The sequence below is a fragment of the Podarcis erhardii genome (genome assembly GCF_964252035.2).
Source record: "Podarcis erhardii genome assembly, chromosome: 1".
Classification (NCBI taxonomy): domain Eukaryota; kingdom Metazoa; phylum Chordata; class Lepidosauria; order Squamata; family Lacertidae; genus Podarcis; species Podarcis erhardii.
Genome location: NC_138497.1, coordinates 116,132,278 through 116,148,476, shown reverse-complemented (window position 1 = coordinate 116,148,476; position 16,199 = coordinate 116,132,278). Strand labels below are relative to the sequence as shown.

At 41.2% G+C, this 16,199-nt stretch overlaps 1 protein-coding gene across 48 annotated transcripts in view; it reads right to left on the bottom strand.

Moving 5' to 3' along the window:
• TTN (titin) overlaps positions 1 to 16,199 on the bottom strand; it is a 293,526-nt gene that overhangs the window by 200,183 nt on the left and 77,144 nt on the right. For 46 of the 48 annotated variants that reach the window (XM_081862229.1, XM_081862238.1, XM_081862246.1 and 43 more), the window contains 27 exons: positions 15,297 to 15,575; positions 13,614 to 14,177; positions 12,652 to 12,933; positions 12,269 to 12,547; positions 10,494 to 10,772; positions 10,117 to 10,395; positions 9,697 to 9,984; positions 9,287 to 9,565; positions 8,889 to 9,170; positions 8,498 to 8,776; positions 8,134 to 8,412; positions 7,751 to 8,029; positions 7,323 to 7,610; positions 6,912 to 7,190; positions 6,422 to 6,703; positions 6,046 to 6,324; positions 5,637 to 5,915; positions 5,253 to 5,531; positions 4,828 to 5,115; positions 4,312 to 4,590; positions 3,820 to 4,101; positions 2,378 to 2,656; positions 1,992 to 2,273; positions 1,259 to 1,537; positions 876 to 1,163; positions 447 to 725; positions 80 to 358 (listed from right to left, as the gene is read on the bottom strand). In XM_081862229.1, coding sequence (XP_081718355.1) covers positions 80 to 358; positions 447 to 725; positions 876 to 1,163; positions 1,259 to 1,537; positions 1,992 to 2,273; positions 2,378 to 2,656; positions 3,820 to 4,101; positions 4,312 to 4,590; positions 4,828 to 5,115; positions 5,253 to 5,531; positions 5,637 to 5,915; positions 6,046 to 6,324; positions 6,422 to 6,703; positions 6,912 to 7,190; positions 7,323 to 7,610; positions 7,751 to 8,029; positions 8,134 to 8,412; positions 8,498 to 8,776; positions 8,889 to 9,170; positions 9,287 to 9,565; positions 9,697 to 9,984; positions 10,117 to 10,395; positions 10,494 to 10,772; positions 12,269 to 12,547; positions 12,652 to 12,933; positions 13,614 to 14,177; positions 15,297 to 15,575 — 7,869 coding nt within the window. The remainder of the gene's footprint in view (positions 1 to 79; positions 359 to 446; positions 726 to 875; positions 1,164 to 1,258; positions 1,538 to 1,991; positions 2,274 to 2,377; positions 2,657 to 3,819; positions 4,102 to 4,311; positions 4,591 to 4,827; positions 5,116 to 5,252; positions 5,532 to 5,636; positions 5,916 to 6,045; positions 6,325 to 6,421; positions 6,704 to 6,911; positions 7,191 to 7,322; positions 7,611 to 7,750; positions 8,030 to 8,133; positions 8,413 to 8,497; positions 8,777 to 8,888; positions 9,171 to 9,286; positions 9,566 to 9,696; positions 9,985 to 10,116; positions 10,396 to 10,493; positions 10,773 to 12,268; positions 12,548 to 12,651; positions 12,934 to 13,613; positions 14,178 to 15,296; positions 15,576 to 16,199) is intronic. The other 2 variants (XM_081862270.1, XM_081862271.1) reach the window with 1 other exon arrangement.

Here is a 16,199-nt window from a genome sequence, read left to right as displayed (position 1 = left end):
TGGCACCTGAACGCTACAATGAAGAAACAATGAGGTTTTTAAATAAAAAAATATTATTAAGAAGGCGCTAAAGACAGACCTAAAGTGGATACCAGTGCTTCACAGATATCTTCTCCAGCCTCATTCTCAACCATACATGTGTATTCTCCTTGATCATCCTTTGTACTGTTAAGAATTTCCAGAATGCATGACTTCTCTGTTGTGGTGATGCTGCACTTTTCAGACTGGCCTAAAGTTACGCCGTTCTTCTTCCATGTCACTGAAATCGGAAGGCTACCAGTGTACCTGCTCTCTAGAATTATGGATTTGCCTGGCTCCACACAATGGTCGCTGAGCTTCTTCACAAAAACGGCTGGTTCTAGTGAGCAATAAGAAGTCAAGTATTGGCATCAACGCTGCACAAACACCTAAACATTCCAAAGCGAAAAAGTGCAACCTGTACCAACCTTTTACAGAAAGATGTGCTGTACAAGACACTTTGCCAGCCTCATTAGTCACAACACAAGTATACTCTCCACTCTGTTGTGGCTCTACATCAAACAGCTCCAGGTCTGTGACCGAATCTTCCAAGTAGATGCTACATTTATCACTTGGTACGAGTTCATTGACGCCTCTAAACCACCTCACCTTAAATGGTGGTGTTCCTCTAATAACAGCAGAAAATGTAACACTTTTGCCTGGTAAAATATCCACAGATTCAGGGACCTTCTCAAAAGAGGGTGGTTCTAAAGAAGCATTGAAAGTAACAACAGATCAGGAATCATAAAGTTAAAATAAAACTTTCCTCAAATCACAACACCAAGAGAATGCAATTTTCCAAGAATAAAGATTATGGAAGTTTTCTGCAAAGTGTTAGCCACTTATTGAATACTGACCTTGTACAATCAAAGCAGCCTTGGTTTCATCAGAGCCTGCCACATTAGCAGCTTTACATGCATAAGTTCCTGTATCAGATGAGTTCAGTGAACCAATCTGCAAACTGCAAACATGGTCTGAAAATGAGATTTGATGTTTTTCCCCACTGGTGAGTTTATGTCCATTATGGAACCAAGCGACTGTAATGGGAAGGGATCCAGCCACTTTGCACTCAAGAATCACTGAAGAAGCCAGTACACCATGAGTTTCTTTAAGTTTTCTTGTGAAAGAAGGTGGAATAATCCGATCTGTGTAAGAGGAGGTAAACAAAAGAAAATGAGGACCCCACAAAAGAGAACCATTTCCTGGTGGAAATACAATGAAGAGAAGCAACAGAACTGACCCAGAACATCAACAGAAGCTGTGCAGCTGCTTTTGCCAACATTGTTCTGCACCTCGAAAGTGTATAAGCCACTGTCTTCCACTTCTGAATCAATAATTTTAAGTGTGGACACTTTGTTGTAGAAGGTAATTTTGTATTTGTTGCTAGTTGTTAATTCTTTTCCATCCTTAAACCAGCCTATTGAAAGTTCTGGTGTTCCACCCACTTTGCACTCTAAGGTACAAATGTCTCCGACGGTGACTTTCATTGGTTCTGCCTTCTCGGTGATGACAGCTGGCTCTGGAAAGAGATTCAAGCAATATCCAATATCTACGTGTGAATATCACTGTCTCCTTAGCCACATGGCTTAATACTGCAATTAGAGAAATCACTTCTCTAAAGCCACAGTTTTCTGCTTTGGAAAGGAGCCACTACAAAACTATTAATGGCTTTTCTTTTCTAGAATTGAGAAACAGAGTAAACACCACCGTGCCACTTATCTGTCTTCCAGAGAAGAGGAGCTGACTGCCCAACCAATAGGAGCAGAGCAGTATGAAGCCACCAATGGGTTACCTGAACATTTTGCTTCAGAACCTGTTCTCCAATACTCTGTAATGCACCATGTGCACTGATGACATGCCTCCCCCCTCAACCTCAAGGCTCTGAATGTTATTTAGCCTTCCCAACTTTTAAAACTAACTCTCTCTCTCTCTTTTTAAAGAAAATAAAAAGCCAAGTTTGTGTCATTACCAACCTAGAACGGTTAAAGTAGCTATGCACTCCCGGGTTCCAGCATCATTACTGATTTGACAGATATACTTCCCAGCGCTTGCTGGTTCTGCTTTGGCAAGCTGCAAAGTGGCAACATTTTCCACGTATGTTATTGTCCTGTTAGCACTTTCTCTGATGACCTCTTCTTTGTCCTTGAGCCACGTCACCGAAATCGGCTGAGAGCCTTCCAAGGTGGCCTGCAACTCTACTGGTTCACCCACCACAACAGTAAGGTTGTTAATTTTGGTCACGAATTTTGGTGGTTCTGAAGAGGAAAGAGCCAGTGGGCATCAAGAGTTCCAACAAGAATTGTGCATTTTTATAAAGACAACGATGATTGCACACCGTATTTCCTCAAATAATACCTACCTTTAAGTTTTACCATACAAACGCAAGTGTCGCTTCCGACATCGTTCTGAGCTTTGCACTGGTATTCACCAATGTCAGATACTTCAATATTCAGAATGTGAACACTTGCATGGTAGTTTTTGGATGCGACTTTGTACTTTTTACTGCTACGGATTTGCCTCTTATCCTTATACCACGTAATATCAAAAGGTGGCGTCCCAGAAATCTCACATTCAAGGCTAACCTCAGTACCCTTGAGTGTATCTACTGGAGACGGCTTCCTGCTAAAGATGGGCGGTTCTAGGATGAAAGGAAGAATCAGGCGTCATTTTAAGAAAGTTAGCTCAATATATATGTTGCTAGTTTAATGTGAATATAATGTGAGAATTGCCAGATATGTATTTATTTCAGTGCCAAGGCATGCATGCAGCAGAAGCAGCACCTTTTCTTTTCACAGCTGGTTTTTAAGGGTAGCCAACGGACTAGGGTGGAAGCATGCATGTCCCAGTCCGCCAGCAAAGCTCCACCCACTAAGATGCCCATGATTGGGCAGTTTAGTGTATTTGGCAGGCAATCCCGCCCTGCAGTGTGGCCGGCCGGATGATCTTTAATGTGCACATGAGTCCCAGCACTTGGGAATGGCTGGCAGCCAGCCCACAAGAGGCCGCAACTGTTGCCCACCCGGAATAGAGTAATTGGTCATTTCAGTAATAAAAGCAGTGACCATCCTAGAATGCTGGGCCAAAAGGGTGAGTGCAGGAATGCATTTAACACCCATTTTCTCCTCCTTTCACATGGAATATAGTCCTACTGACTTATTACTTATCCTTTCTGTAACAGGCAGAGAGCTGTGATGGTCACTCTTGCAGATTCAGTGGACACCAACCCCGACATCTACTCAAGCATTTGATTAGTTGACTGGAGGAGATGTTTTGTCACCCTCTCAGTGTTGTGATGCAAATTTGATTGACTGATGGTTGCAGCCTTGATTTAAGTACCCCACTCATTGATGTTAATGAAGAGTGGGTTATAATTGCCACCAAGCTTATGCAGGTAATTAAGAAAACATCTTTCTGTAATAGCTAATTGATCTCTGGGTTGTTGTTGTTGTTGTTTTAAAAATGTAGTTTTTACTATGCGGTTGTTGTAGACCACTTTGGTTTTTTGGTTTAATAGTGGCCTACAAATATTGCAATAATTAAATAACCTAAATAAATAATAGTAAATACACCACATCCCTTTGAACATTCTTGAGGGAAAGAGTGAAAGCCACAGGTTAGAGAATACTTGTTTAAAATGAACCTGGAGACTAATTAGATGAGAAATAGGACCCTGTCCACAATGGGCAGTTATAGCAATCTAACAGTTAGCTTAGCCATACAAGAATCAGAATGAGCTAATCTCAATCTTTTTAGAGATAGTTAGTCAAAGAGAAGGAGGTCTGCCAAGGGATGTTTTCTAACCTTTGACTAGGAGTTTAGTACTGCAGCTTGCCCTGCCAGCAGGGTTCTGTGCTTCACATATGTAATCTCCACTATCGTCTGCACCAAGATGCCTCATTTCAATGACTGCCACAGAATCTGTGAATGACATCTGGAATTTTTCACTGGCATGGACTTCAGTGTCATTTCTGTACCATACCACTTTGATTTCTGGAGAGCCACTGATTTTACATTCAAGTCGTGTGGAGTCACCCTGTTTAATAACTTTAGACGGGTCTAGCTTCTTAATGAACTTTGGAGGTTCTGGGAAATGGAAGAAAAATGAAAGCAAGGTAAATCGGAAGAAAAGAGGGATTGTGTTGAAAGGTATATAGAATAAGAGGGGAGAGACATCTAAAAGGGCGCTTAACTTCTAGTTTTAGCAATGCAGGAAGAAAAGTAACTCAGAAACATTTACACAAAAGACTGCAGAAGACAATTAAGAAAAGAGCAACACAGAACACATTAGCACACCTGTTATGCTCAGTGTGGTTGTACAAGAATCGCTGCCAACATCGTTGGAAACTTGGCAAGTATAGTTTCCACTTTTTGATACATCCACAGAATAAAGATTTAAGAAACCAGTTGACCCTTCAATCCCAAATAAACAGTTAGGTCCAGAAACAAGTTCTAAATCTTCTTTAAACCACTTTATTTTAAAAGGCGGTGTTCCCTTTAAAGATGCCTTAAATTCCACTGTTGAATCAGGTATAGCTGATTGACTTTCTGGTTTTACCAAGAAGCTTGGTGGCTCTAAAGGTTTTAAGAAACAAAAGAAAACTAATTAGGTTCCGGCGCAAGAAATATGGCCTGGCAAGCCACAGCAAACCAATAAAGAGAAATAAAACATGTGTCAAAGTTAATAAGAAAAGAAAGGTTCTATATAGATAACATTAAATGGGATCTACATTCAAAGATCTTAAGATGATGTGAAGTTGAAAAAGATTTATATTTTAATACAGTGTATAGAAAGAAGATAGAAATCCAAACCTTTCACAGTTAAGACGGCGCTACATGAGTCACTTCCTGCAACATTTGTTACGCTGCAAGTATAATTTCCAGAATCTGTCAACTCTAGGTAATTAACCTCGAGCGATACAGTGTTCTCATGGCATAGATGCCTGTATTTTGCACTCTCGGGTATCTCTTTTCCATCTTTAAACCATTTTGCAGTAATTGGGAGTGAGCCAGAGACTTTGCACTCCATATGAATAGATGATCCCAGAATTTTATCCATTTTTGGCAATTTTTTGGTAAACGAAGGAGGGATTGCTTGATCTGCCCAGAAGGAAGGGAAGAAGGCAAGTAGCATCAGATTCCTTGCTCTAGTCTTTCTTCTTCATGAACAATACACAGGCAATTAAAATGTTGATTGAAAAAGAACATGCTCCATTTTGACCAAACAAAATACAAACCTAGTACAGACAAAGTAGCCTCACAGGTGCTGCTTCCAAACTCATTTTCGACCTTAAAGGTGTATGTGCCGCTGTCCTCTTTCATAATGGATTCAATCCTGAACCTAGCCACATTATTGTCAAAGCTCATGGTGTAATATCTACTGGGCATGAGTTGTTTCCCATCTTTGGACCATTTCACTTGAAGTTCTGGTGTTCCAGCCACAGTGCATTCTAGAGTGACTGGGTCTTTCTCTGTAACTTTAATTGATTTAGCTTTTTCTATGATCTGAGCAGGTTCTGGAGTAAGAATAAAAACAAAAATATATTGAAGTCTTCCGATGAGTAACTGGCAGAAGACTGGTGCTTACTGAGGAATCAAAATAGGAATCAAAACTCACAAACCTTGCACTAAAAGTAAAGCAAAACACTTCTCAACTCCTGACTCATTCTTTGCCTGACAGGTGTATCTCCCACTGTGACCGAGGTCAACATGCCTGATCTTCAATCTCGCCACATTGTTTTCAAATGTAATGTGGAAGCTGTCATCGTTTTCGATGATTCTTTCGTCTTTTATCCAAGACACTGTTAAAGGCTGAGAACCAGCCACAGTGCATTGAAATACAGCAGAGCTCTTCAAAACAGCGTGGACGTTTTCTAACTTCTTGATGAAGGATGGGGGTTCTGTGTTTATTAAAAATATAAAAAAAAAACCGGAATGAAACCTGGGTAAGGTTTAAAATTTGCTAAAGGAGGTGAGAGAACAAACGGAATGTTTCTTAGGCTTTCCCCCTACTATGATTACTGAACTGACCTTTCAGACTGACTTTTGTGCTACAGGAACAGCTGCCCCCTTCATTTGAAATAATGCACTGGTATTCGCCAGCATCCTGAACATCACAGTTCATGATATGAAGGGCAAAAACAGATTGCTGATCAGTCATGGTGTATTTCTTGCTACTTCGGATCTCGTTGTTGTTCTTCAGCCAGGTCACTTCAAACGGAGGAGTCCCTGTGACTTCACATTCTAACATAGCATCGTAGGTTCTTACTACTTCCACAGGTTTTAGCTCCCTCACAAATGTGGGAGGTTCTAAAGTAGTAGAAGAAAACAAAGCATCCTCAGAAATAAGGGGAGGAACCCAACTGCATGGCTGAAGGAACTGGAAAAGACATTCTTAGCAACTAACCTTTCACTCTCAGTTCAATGCTGCAACTCTCACTACCTGCGTCATTGCGGGCCTCGCAAATGTAGGTCCCGCTATCCTCCACTTTAGCATTGGAAACTTTAAAAGTCGCCATGTTGTCTACAAACGAGACTCCATATTTAGCATGGTCCAGCACTTCGTTCCCATCAAGGTACCAAAGGACACGGATTTCCGGTGTACCCGCTACCTGGCATTCAAAAGTGGTAGACTGTCCTTTTCTCAAAGCTACCACAGGGCTAGGCTTCTGAAGAAACCTAGGGGGCTCTAAAATAAAATTAAAAATAATTATTTAGAAAATAGTAATTGGCTTTAAAAAACACAAACCAACCAAAAAAACTATGGTAGATTGCAATCCTATGCACATACTTACTGTAATCCCCATCTAACACAGTGGGACTTACAGTCAAGTAGACATGCATAGGACTGAGCTGCGCAAATCGCAACTGATAACCCGGGATGTAAAAGTGCAGACCTTTCACAAAAAGAGTTGTCTTGCAGGTTGTTGTCCCGACGTCATTGCTTAATTGGCAGATATAGTTCCCTGAATCAGACGTCTTGGCCGAAAAGAGTTCCAGCACGCTTGAAGTGTCATCTTTGTAAACTGAGCGAGAAGCTCCCGAAAGGAGTTCTTTGCTATCTTTGAACCACTTTATTTGTATGGGAGGCGTGCCGCTCACGAGAGCTTTGAGTTGGACTCTGGCAGCTGGTACCACATCTTGTGACTGTGGCTTTTCAACAAAGCATGGGGGTTCTACAAAGAGTGGGGAGAAAGACCAGGAAAAGAGGGAGGTCATTCATTTTGGAACGATAAACAAAAACCAGAATCAAAGCGACGTGGCAAATAAGCCTGCCGCCTAGGAGAAAAAGTACAAGATGTCCAAACCTTTGACGGTTAAGTGGGCACTGCACTGGTTGCTTCCAGCTTTATTTGTTGCCTCGCAGGTATAAGATCCACTATCTGCACCTTCAAGCTGGTTGATCTCCAAGAATGCCATGTTATCATGGAAAGAATACTTGTGCTTTTCGCTAGCAGTTATCTCTTGGCCGTCCTTGTACCACTGGATACTTATTGGGTGTGAACCAGACACTATACACTCAAGGTGAACAAAAGAGCCCTTAATGCTATCCATTTTCTTTAGCTTTTTGGTGAATTTAGGCGGTATGATCAGATCTACCCAAGACAAAGCAAAAAGATATGTATTAGAAGCCACTTTGCTTGTCTTTGGCATAAAAAGAAAATAAGAATTGCAGTTGCGGCCAGCACCTACCAACCGACCCACCCCCAAGAGAAGAGGGATAGACAATACAAACCTAAGACATTAATGCTAGCTTTACAGCTACTGCTTCCGACATCATTTGAAACCTCAAATGTGTATTCGCCGCTATCTTTCTTTTCTGTAGAAACAATCTTTAGCATAGAGACTGTATCGGCAACACTGATTTTATATTTGTGTCCCAATGTCAACTCCTTTCCATCTCTGAACCACTTGGCAGTAATATCTTTTGTTCCTGAAAATCTACACTGCAATGTGGCTGGGTCGCCTTCTGTGACATCAATTGAAACAGCTTTATCAGTGATGGTGGCTGCCTCTGTGATAAATACAGGAGCAAATATGAGTCTGGGTGACTTGAAGTGTAGATGTTAGCAAAACACGATGCTACAAATTAAGGAGGTGGGAGTAAGCTCTACAAACCTTTTACTGTTAGTAAAGCAGAACATCTTTGGATTCCAGCATCATTTTTAGCCTGGCAAAAATATTTCCCATCGTGCTTCAGTTCTATGGCCCTGATCATAAGAGTGGCCACATTGTTCACAAAGGTCATTTTGGTGTTATCGTCTTCAACAATGTCATCATTATCTTTCAGCCAAGAGACTGTTATAGGCATGGAACCTTTAATAGTTGCTTGAAACACTATTGTGCCTCCTCTAAGTGAGCTAATGTTCTCAATCCTCTTCACAAATTGTGGGGGTTCTATTGAAAGAATAGATGCTTTGGTGAGTATTAGCCTCAACTAAACATCAGAATTAAATTATTATATTTTCCAGGCGGTACTGACCTTTCAGAGCCAACTCAGAGCTACAGACACAGCTTCCTACATCGTTTGTTACCCTGCACTGGTATTCTCCTGCATCTGAAGAGTCAAACTTGAAAACCTGGAGGCTAATCAAGGAATTCTCAATGCTTATTCTGTGCTTTCTACTGCTCCTCACAGGTTTGTTGTCCTTTAACCAATAGACCTCAAATGGAGGGGTACCTAAGACCTCACATTCCAGTATCACATCTGAGTCTTTTAACACTTCCCTTGGTTCAAATTCCTTGACAAAGTAAGGTGACTCTATAGCACAAGAAAGAAAGAAAGAGTGGGGGTTGTTAATTGGTTCTGGGACCTTTAAAAGGCTCGAAAGACTTGCTGAGAAAATTGAGTGGAGGGGTACTTTTGCACACACCTTTTACAACCACGACACTACTGCATGTATCTTTCCCAGCATCATTTTTTGCCTCACATGTATATTCACCACAGTCTTCAAGAGTGACATCCAGGAGTCTGAGTACTGCTGTGGAGCTCACCAAAGTCATCTTGTGTTTGGCACTGTCTTTAATTTCCCTGTCATCCTTGAACCAAGAGATTTTAATTTCAGGCGTGCCTGTAACTTTACATTCTAATTGGGCGTATTCTCCTTTCTTAATCAACTGTGACGGCTCAAGTCTTTCCACGAAAGTAGCGGGTTCTGTGGAATTTAAAGAATGTTATTAAGAAGAGTTGTAGAAAGAGGTTAAGGAAAAATAAGAGGCACCTCAAATCGCCACCCAAGCATATCATCATAAGAGAAAGAGTTGTGCAAACCTTGGACAAATAAGTTTGCACTGCATGAGGCTGAACCAGCCGCGTTGCTGACTTTGCAAGAATAGGCGCCTGAATCAGCAGGTTTCACAGCGTAAAGCTCCAAGTAACTTGACAAAGCTTCCGTCATGATGTAACAAGCTCCGCCAGTGGTTAGCTCAGCATCACCCTTAAACCATTGTACAGAGAGTGGCGCTGTTCCCTTAAATGTACTCTTCAAACGCACTGTTGATCCGGGAGATATTTCTTGAGACTCTGGCTCTGTCACAAAGCTAGGTGGCTCTACACATTGTTTGAAAGAAAGAGTTGGAAAGAATCAGTAGTTCAACTTAATGCAATGAGGAGTTAAAAGGGGGGTGGGGAAAGGGGTTAAAAGAGATACTGAGAAGAGAATGCAAAAGAAGATGTCAAACCTTTTATCGTTAAAGTTCCATGGCTTTCCTTGCCCCCTGCAGAGTTAGTAGCTCTACAGGAATACACTCCTGCGTCATTGGTATCCAGGTGTTTGATGTCCAAAGACGCTGAACCTTCTTCGTAGCGTATTGCATACTTGGCGCTGGCAGTGATCTCTTTGTCATGCTTAAACCAAGACACTTTTATTGGAAGAGAACCTGATACTTTGCAGTCAAAGTGGCAGGAGCCACCAACCGCGCTATCGACGTTCCGCAGAGGTTTGGTAAAGAATGGAGGAAGGGTGCGATCTGTTCCAAGGCACAGCAAAGAAAAGAAAACCAATATATATCAAAAAGAGTGTTTTAGGAGTGTCCCCTCCCACCTCCCGCCTTCTAATTGTTCTACCATCTAAATCGCAGTAGCGCTGCTGGATTACCAACCTAACACAGTAAATGAGGTGGTGCACGAACTGCGTCCAACATCGTTTGAAACTTCAAAGGTGATTTCGCCAGTATCGTGCAATTCGGCGGTGTAGAATTTCAACTGAGCAACATTGTTCTTGAAACTGATTCTATACTTTTTGTTAGAAGCCAGAGGCTTTCCGTCTTTGAACCATTTCGTTTTTAGCTCTGGAGTGCCCGCAACAGTGTATTCCAGAGTTGCTGGGTCCCCTGCCGTCACCTGAATGAATTCAGCTCTCTCAACAATGGTAGCAGGCTCTATAACAGAATTAAACAGTGGTCATTATAGACCTAATGCGAACAATATGCCTGTGTATAAGAAGAATTGTGCGATCTTAAAGTGCTCCTACACTGACCTTTAACTGCTAATTCTCCAAAACATGTTTGGCTTCCTGCATCATTCTCAGCCAGACATGTATATTTACCACCAGAACTAAACTGGACATCTGTGATTTGCAAAGTTGCAATGCCATTTTCAAAGGTCACTTTGACTTTGTTATCTTCTTTAATAATATCTTTCCCCTTCATCCAAGTGACAGAAATAGGAGCTGAGCCTCTCACAGCTGCCTGTAAGAAAACTTCATCCCCAGCGAGTGCAGTAACATCTTCGATTTTCTTAATGAAAGAGGGAGGTTCTAATTTGAAAAAGAAAGGAAGGAAGAAAAACCCTTATCTATCATTGCATCATATGGTGCTTGGTGCTGCATTTAAGGCTTTTTAGAGAAAATAAATTGCCTTCTGGATACAATGGCAACGTCTTTTATGGATTTCTACCTCTGAATGTTAGGGGGAAATCTACCATTTCAATCTGGAGACAGAGGGACCATTATTTGTTGAGCAATAAGTAAATGTCTTACATTTGACAGCAGGCAAATTAATCCAGGTGAAGTAGAGGTGAGGAACCTGTGGCACTCTAGATATTGTACTCCAACTCCCACCCCATTAGCCAATGGTCAGGAATTATGGGGTCCAACAACATCTGGAGGGCTGCAGGTTCCCCATTACTGATGTAAACCAGGAGTGGAGAACCTTTGGTCCTCCAGATGTTGATGAACTACAAATTGGCCATGCTGGCTGGGGCTGATGGGAATTGTAGTTCAGCAACACTTGGAGGACCACAGGTTCCCCACTACTGGTGTAAATGAGGGGACTAGGAAGAGTAAAAGAGGAATTCTTTTACTGGGCACCAAAGCTTGCTTCTCAGAAGGATGTCAGGAGTAGAGATTTTGCCTTTTGGCTATGCTTTATGTTGGAAACTCCTTAATTTCATGACACTATACTTATCAAAGGAAAGGCTAACAGATCAACCATAGGCGTGCCTACTCAGAGGTAAGTTCCATTGAGTTCAGTGAGGCTTACTCTTAAGTAAGTGTGTGGGAATGCTAAGAGCATTTTTAACATATGAATTGCCTTTGGGCTCCTCTTTCATTACTTGGTGGAACTTTGAGTACTGATAATGTTGGGGATGGGAGATGAAAAGATGCATTAGCATTGCAAATTAGAATGCTGACTTGGGTAGGTTTTATATTTGTATCACAAGCTGACAGAAGCAATAAACTCTTTACATATCATGTGTAGGGATGGGCAAACCTATCAGTTCCTCTTTTTTAAAAGTCTTAAATTGAGTCCTCACATTTCCACATCAGTTTGCAGTTTTTAAAAGAAGTTCTTGTGAAAATTTATCAGCAGTTTAGTATGAATTTCTTCTACTACACACATTTTTAATGCTATTTTGCCCAATATTCACTATTTCCCAAAACTATTTTTCATTTTAGTGTTCATTTCCCAGTTGGAACACTGCATTGCAAAATTCAAAGAAGTGTGAATTTTAAAGGATGGCTGTGTTCTGATCTGCATATTGTTTTGAAAGGCAAGGTCACCTTTAAAAGAGAACTGAATTGACTGTGTAAAACAGCCTCTTGCTTGGGAATTAATTTCAATGAAATCTGTTCTCTGCTTTTATTCCTGCATTCAAGAATATAAGAAAAGATTCCAAGATGTAACAAGACACAGAAAGAGAAGGAAAGGAAAGGAGACAACTAAAAAAGAAAAATTGGTTTCCACGAAAGAGTTATTTTCTCCTTTTGCACTATGCTAAAAATAGGTTTTGTTTGTTCACTTGCTCACTAACCTTTAAGTATATATGTTGCACTGCAAACACATTTTCCAACTTCATTCGCTATGGAACATTCGTATTCACCAACATCTGCACTATTAAATGAAGAAATCTCCAGAGAGATAAGAGACTTTTGGGAAGTCAACCTGTATTTTTTACTACTGCGAATTTGTTTCCTGTCTTTGAACCAACTGATTTCAAACGGTCCAGTACCAGAAACCTCACAATGAAGAGTGGCATTCATTCCTCTCACTATGTCGCCCGGCTCAAGAGTTTTGATGAAAGTAGGAGGCTCTATAAAATCATCAAAGCATGAATAAAGAATTAGTGACCGATAGTACACTTGCAACAGAACAGAGCACCTTGAAAAGAAAGCATCCCTGGGTTTAAGAACAAACCTTTGACAACAATCTCAGTACTACAGCTGTCACTGCCAGCATCATTAGCTGCTTCACACGAGTAACTTCCACTGTCATCAACTTTCACATTGGTAATATCTAGCACAGCCACGTTATTGGCAAAAGACATCCTCTGTGTGTCGCTCTCTCTAATTTCTTTGTTATTTTTGTACCATGTCACCTGGATCTCAGGAGACCCTTTGATTTTGCACTGAAGGTGTGCTGACTCTCCAGGAGTCAACAAGTAAGAGGGGTCCACTTTCTTCAGGAACGATGGTGGCTCTAGAAGAAAAGTTCAGAAAGAAAGAAGCCTGAAATATAACACCTTAAGAAGATCGATTTGATAGGACGATTACAAAGACAAGCTATTGAGAAGCATGCAGATATCTATCCAGGACAAAACTCCAGTTCCTGCCATTGCTCTCAATTCTGCTTTTTATCATGGTAAATCATGACTTCTCTAAAGAATCACCTAGGACGGAAAAATAAATAAATGACAGTTTTAGTCAACACTGGAATAAAGTTTGCACATTTAAGGAAATCAGACAATAAGCTTTAGTAAAGACACAAAGACGAGTGAAAAAGATTGTAGCTTTTCTTTTTACAAAGGAACTCCACACCACACTTGGAGAAATGTGCTATGATTAGCTTTTTCCTTCTCAACGTTACCTCTCACTTCTTCATTATTTGGAACTAACAAATCGGTTCCGCGTGGGACCGGGTTGCGTTCAGGCCACCAGGCCCCACCCCTGCCTCAGCATGGTGCAGGATAGCGTCCTGCGTCACATTGAGGGTGACCCGGCCATGCCATTTGCCAGGTGGCAAATCAGGGCACTGTGGGGGCGTGGCCAGGGCCCACTTAAACCCGTGGAGTGACTCTGGCAGCTCCTCTTTGAAGCGCAACTACTATAAATAAGAGGACATAAATGGCACCAAGTTTAGCAGGCCGACAATTTCCTTACCTCTGATTGTTACAGTGGCCGAAGAAGAGCTACTTCCAGCCTCATTTGCAGCAGTGCATGCATATGTTCCCGAATCTTTAAGTTTAGACAGAGGGATATCAAGTGATGCTATCTTGTCTTCAAAGCAAATCTTGTAATCTTTGCCTGGAGGTATTCGGGTTCCATCCTTGCTCCAGGATACTGTGACTTTCCTGTCTTCATCCACTTGGCATTCAAGATGGATCTTCTTATTGACTGCAGACTGAACAGACTGCAGTTCCTTGACGAATCGTGGTTTATCAATGACAGCTATTTCTGCCTGGCAGATGTCTGCCCCAAATTTGTTTGAGGCTTTGCAGGTATATACCCCCCTGTCATTTACGGTGAGGCGTGGAATCTCTAAACTGTGCTTATTCTCAGAAGCTGAAATCTTGCAATGTTCTGTGGAAGAAATTGCGGCACCATCTTTCTGCCACACTGTGTCGATTACGGGGGTGCCTGCCACTGTGCAGAGGAACCTGGCACTCTTACCCACAAAAGTAGTAATAGATTCGGGTCTGGTTAGAAAGGTTGGAGGAAACGCTTCTGCAAAAGAAAGGGGGGAAAGTTGACATGGACTTGGCCAATACAGCAACCTTTCCCCCACACCCCAGCACCAAAGAAAGGAGACAGAAACGCTGTCTCCATATACACGCATTAAATTGCCTAGAAATAATGTGCAGTAAAGATTCCCAAGACTCAATACATCCAGTAAATCATTAGGATGATCTAGCAGTTCTAAAAGCCATCTAGCAAGAGTTATTTGTTATCTAAAAGAGCAGTTTTAAAAGCCATCTAGCAAGAGTTATTTAGTCATGAAATTAGGTTTACATGTGAGGATTTGAAGTGCATGTCATGAATTAACCAGTAATACAGATTCCAGTAAGATGAAAGGTATAGGCAATTATTATAGTAATAAAAAGGCCTAGGGAGATCTTTTTAAAAGAGCGATGTCATTATGTATCCTTTATTCATTTCAAGATGGCTCCCACTACGTCTGTAAGCATGGATCTCAAAGAGTAAATAAAATCAAAATAAAATAAATCTCAAAGAGTAAATAAAATAAAATCAGCAAGATCATGATCAGACGACTCAGTTAATACTATAATCTTTTTGAGAAGCTTAAGACATTTAAGAGCAAATGTTTATAGGTGAATATGACAGAATCAAAAAACATTTCAAATGCCTCTGGGCACAATCCATGCCATTGCTGCATTCTTCTCTCCTCCCGACCCCAGTGTGAAATGCTTTAAGTGTGGAAGTTCTTGCCTACAATCTCCTTCACCAACTGCAGTTCTTCCATCACTAGAGAGAGGTGCTTGTAGTGTGTATGCTTGTACCAAATGGTGCACATCTGAAAAGAACTAGAGTATTCCCTTTATTATTTGTAAGTTTTCCTCCACGCTTAAAAGAGTTCGGAAACAATATACAATAATTACAAATCTGTTCTTTGACTCAGCTTCCGATGAAAATATATTTTTTGCTCCTGGATATGTACGTTGAACCTGGGGGCCAAATACCTGGTATTTTCTTCTATTTCTATATGCACAGAAATGGAAATCCTTAGTCTCTTATTGGCCCTAGATGCATTTTACCACATACTAATGGTGAACACATTCAGTTACCTAACAAGGAAGCAGCACAGGGTTCATGTCTCACACTTACCAGTTACCGTTAAGGTTGCTTTGCTGCTTACGCTGCCATACTTATTGGAAGCTTTGCAGCTGTATTCGCCACAGTCAACTACTTGCGGTCTCGGGATTTGAAGAGTGGATGTATAATTAGCGGTGTGTATGGTATACTTGTCGCCATCATAGATTTCCCGACCGGCTCTGTACCATTGAAACCGTACGTCTGGCGCCATCTCGATCTCGCAGGTGAACTTGGCAAGGTGGTTCACAGCGACTTCTTGGGATTCCAGCCTTCTCCTCAGTATGGGTCCAACTGAAGTTTAAAGTCAAAGAATAATGTGGTTACAACCATCCACGTTCATGTGGATATTGTAATACTAATAGCATGTATGGTGCTTATAAGTGTACATTCCAAAACACTGTTAATAAAGTGACCAACAGAAATGAGATGTGTGGTTTCATGAGCTATCCAAGGAAAGTGGCTGTAAAGAAAAATGGTTGTCAGAGGTGAAAGCAAACCGAAAGCAGTGCTCAGTCTACCAGAGGGCTACATACATTGCAGTGCATAATGGAACTCTGAAGATACTCTGATGTGCTACTTACTACTAAAGGCATGCAAACAACATGATATATGAAATTATACCAGGTTGTACCAGAACATTTTCAACATGAAATGTGTGACATTATGCTAAAATGGTGCAATGACTTCTACAACGTGCTGTGCAATCTCTTGGCACGTCTACTCAGAAGCAAGTCTCACTGTGCTCAGTGGTCAAAACAAAATAAAAAAATTCCTTCCAGTAGCACCTTAAAGACCAACTGAGTTAGTTCTAGGTATGAGCTTTCGTGTGCATGCACACTTCTTCAGATACACATCTGCTCAGTGCTCAGTGGGACTTCCTCCCTAGTCAGCGTGTTCAGGATTGCATCTTTATTG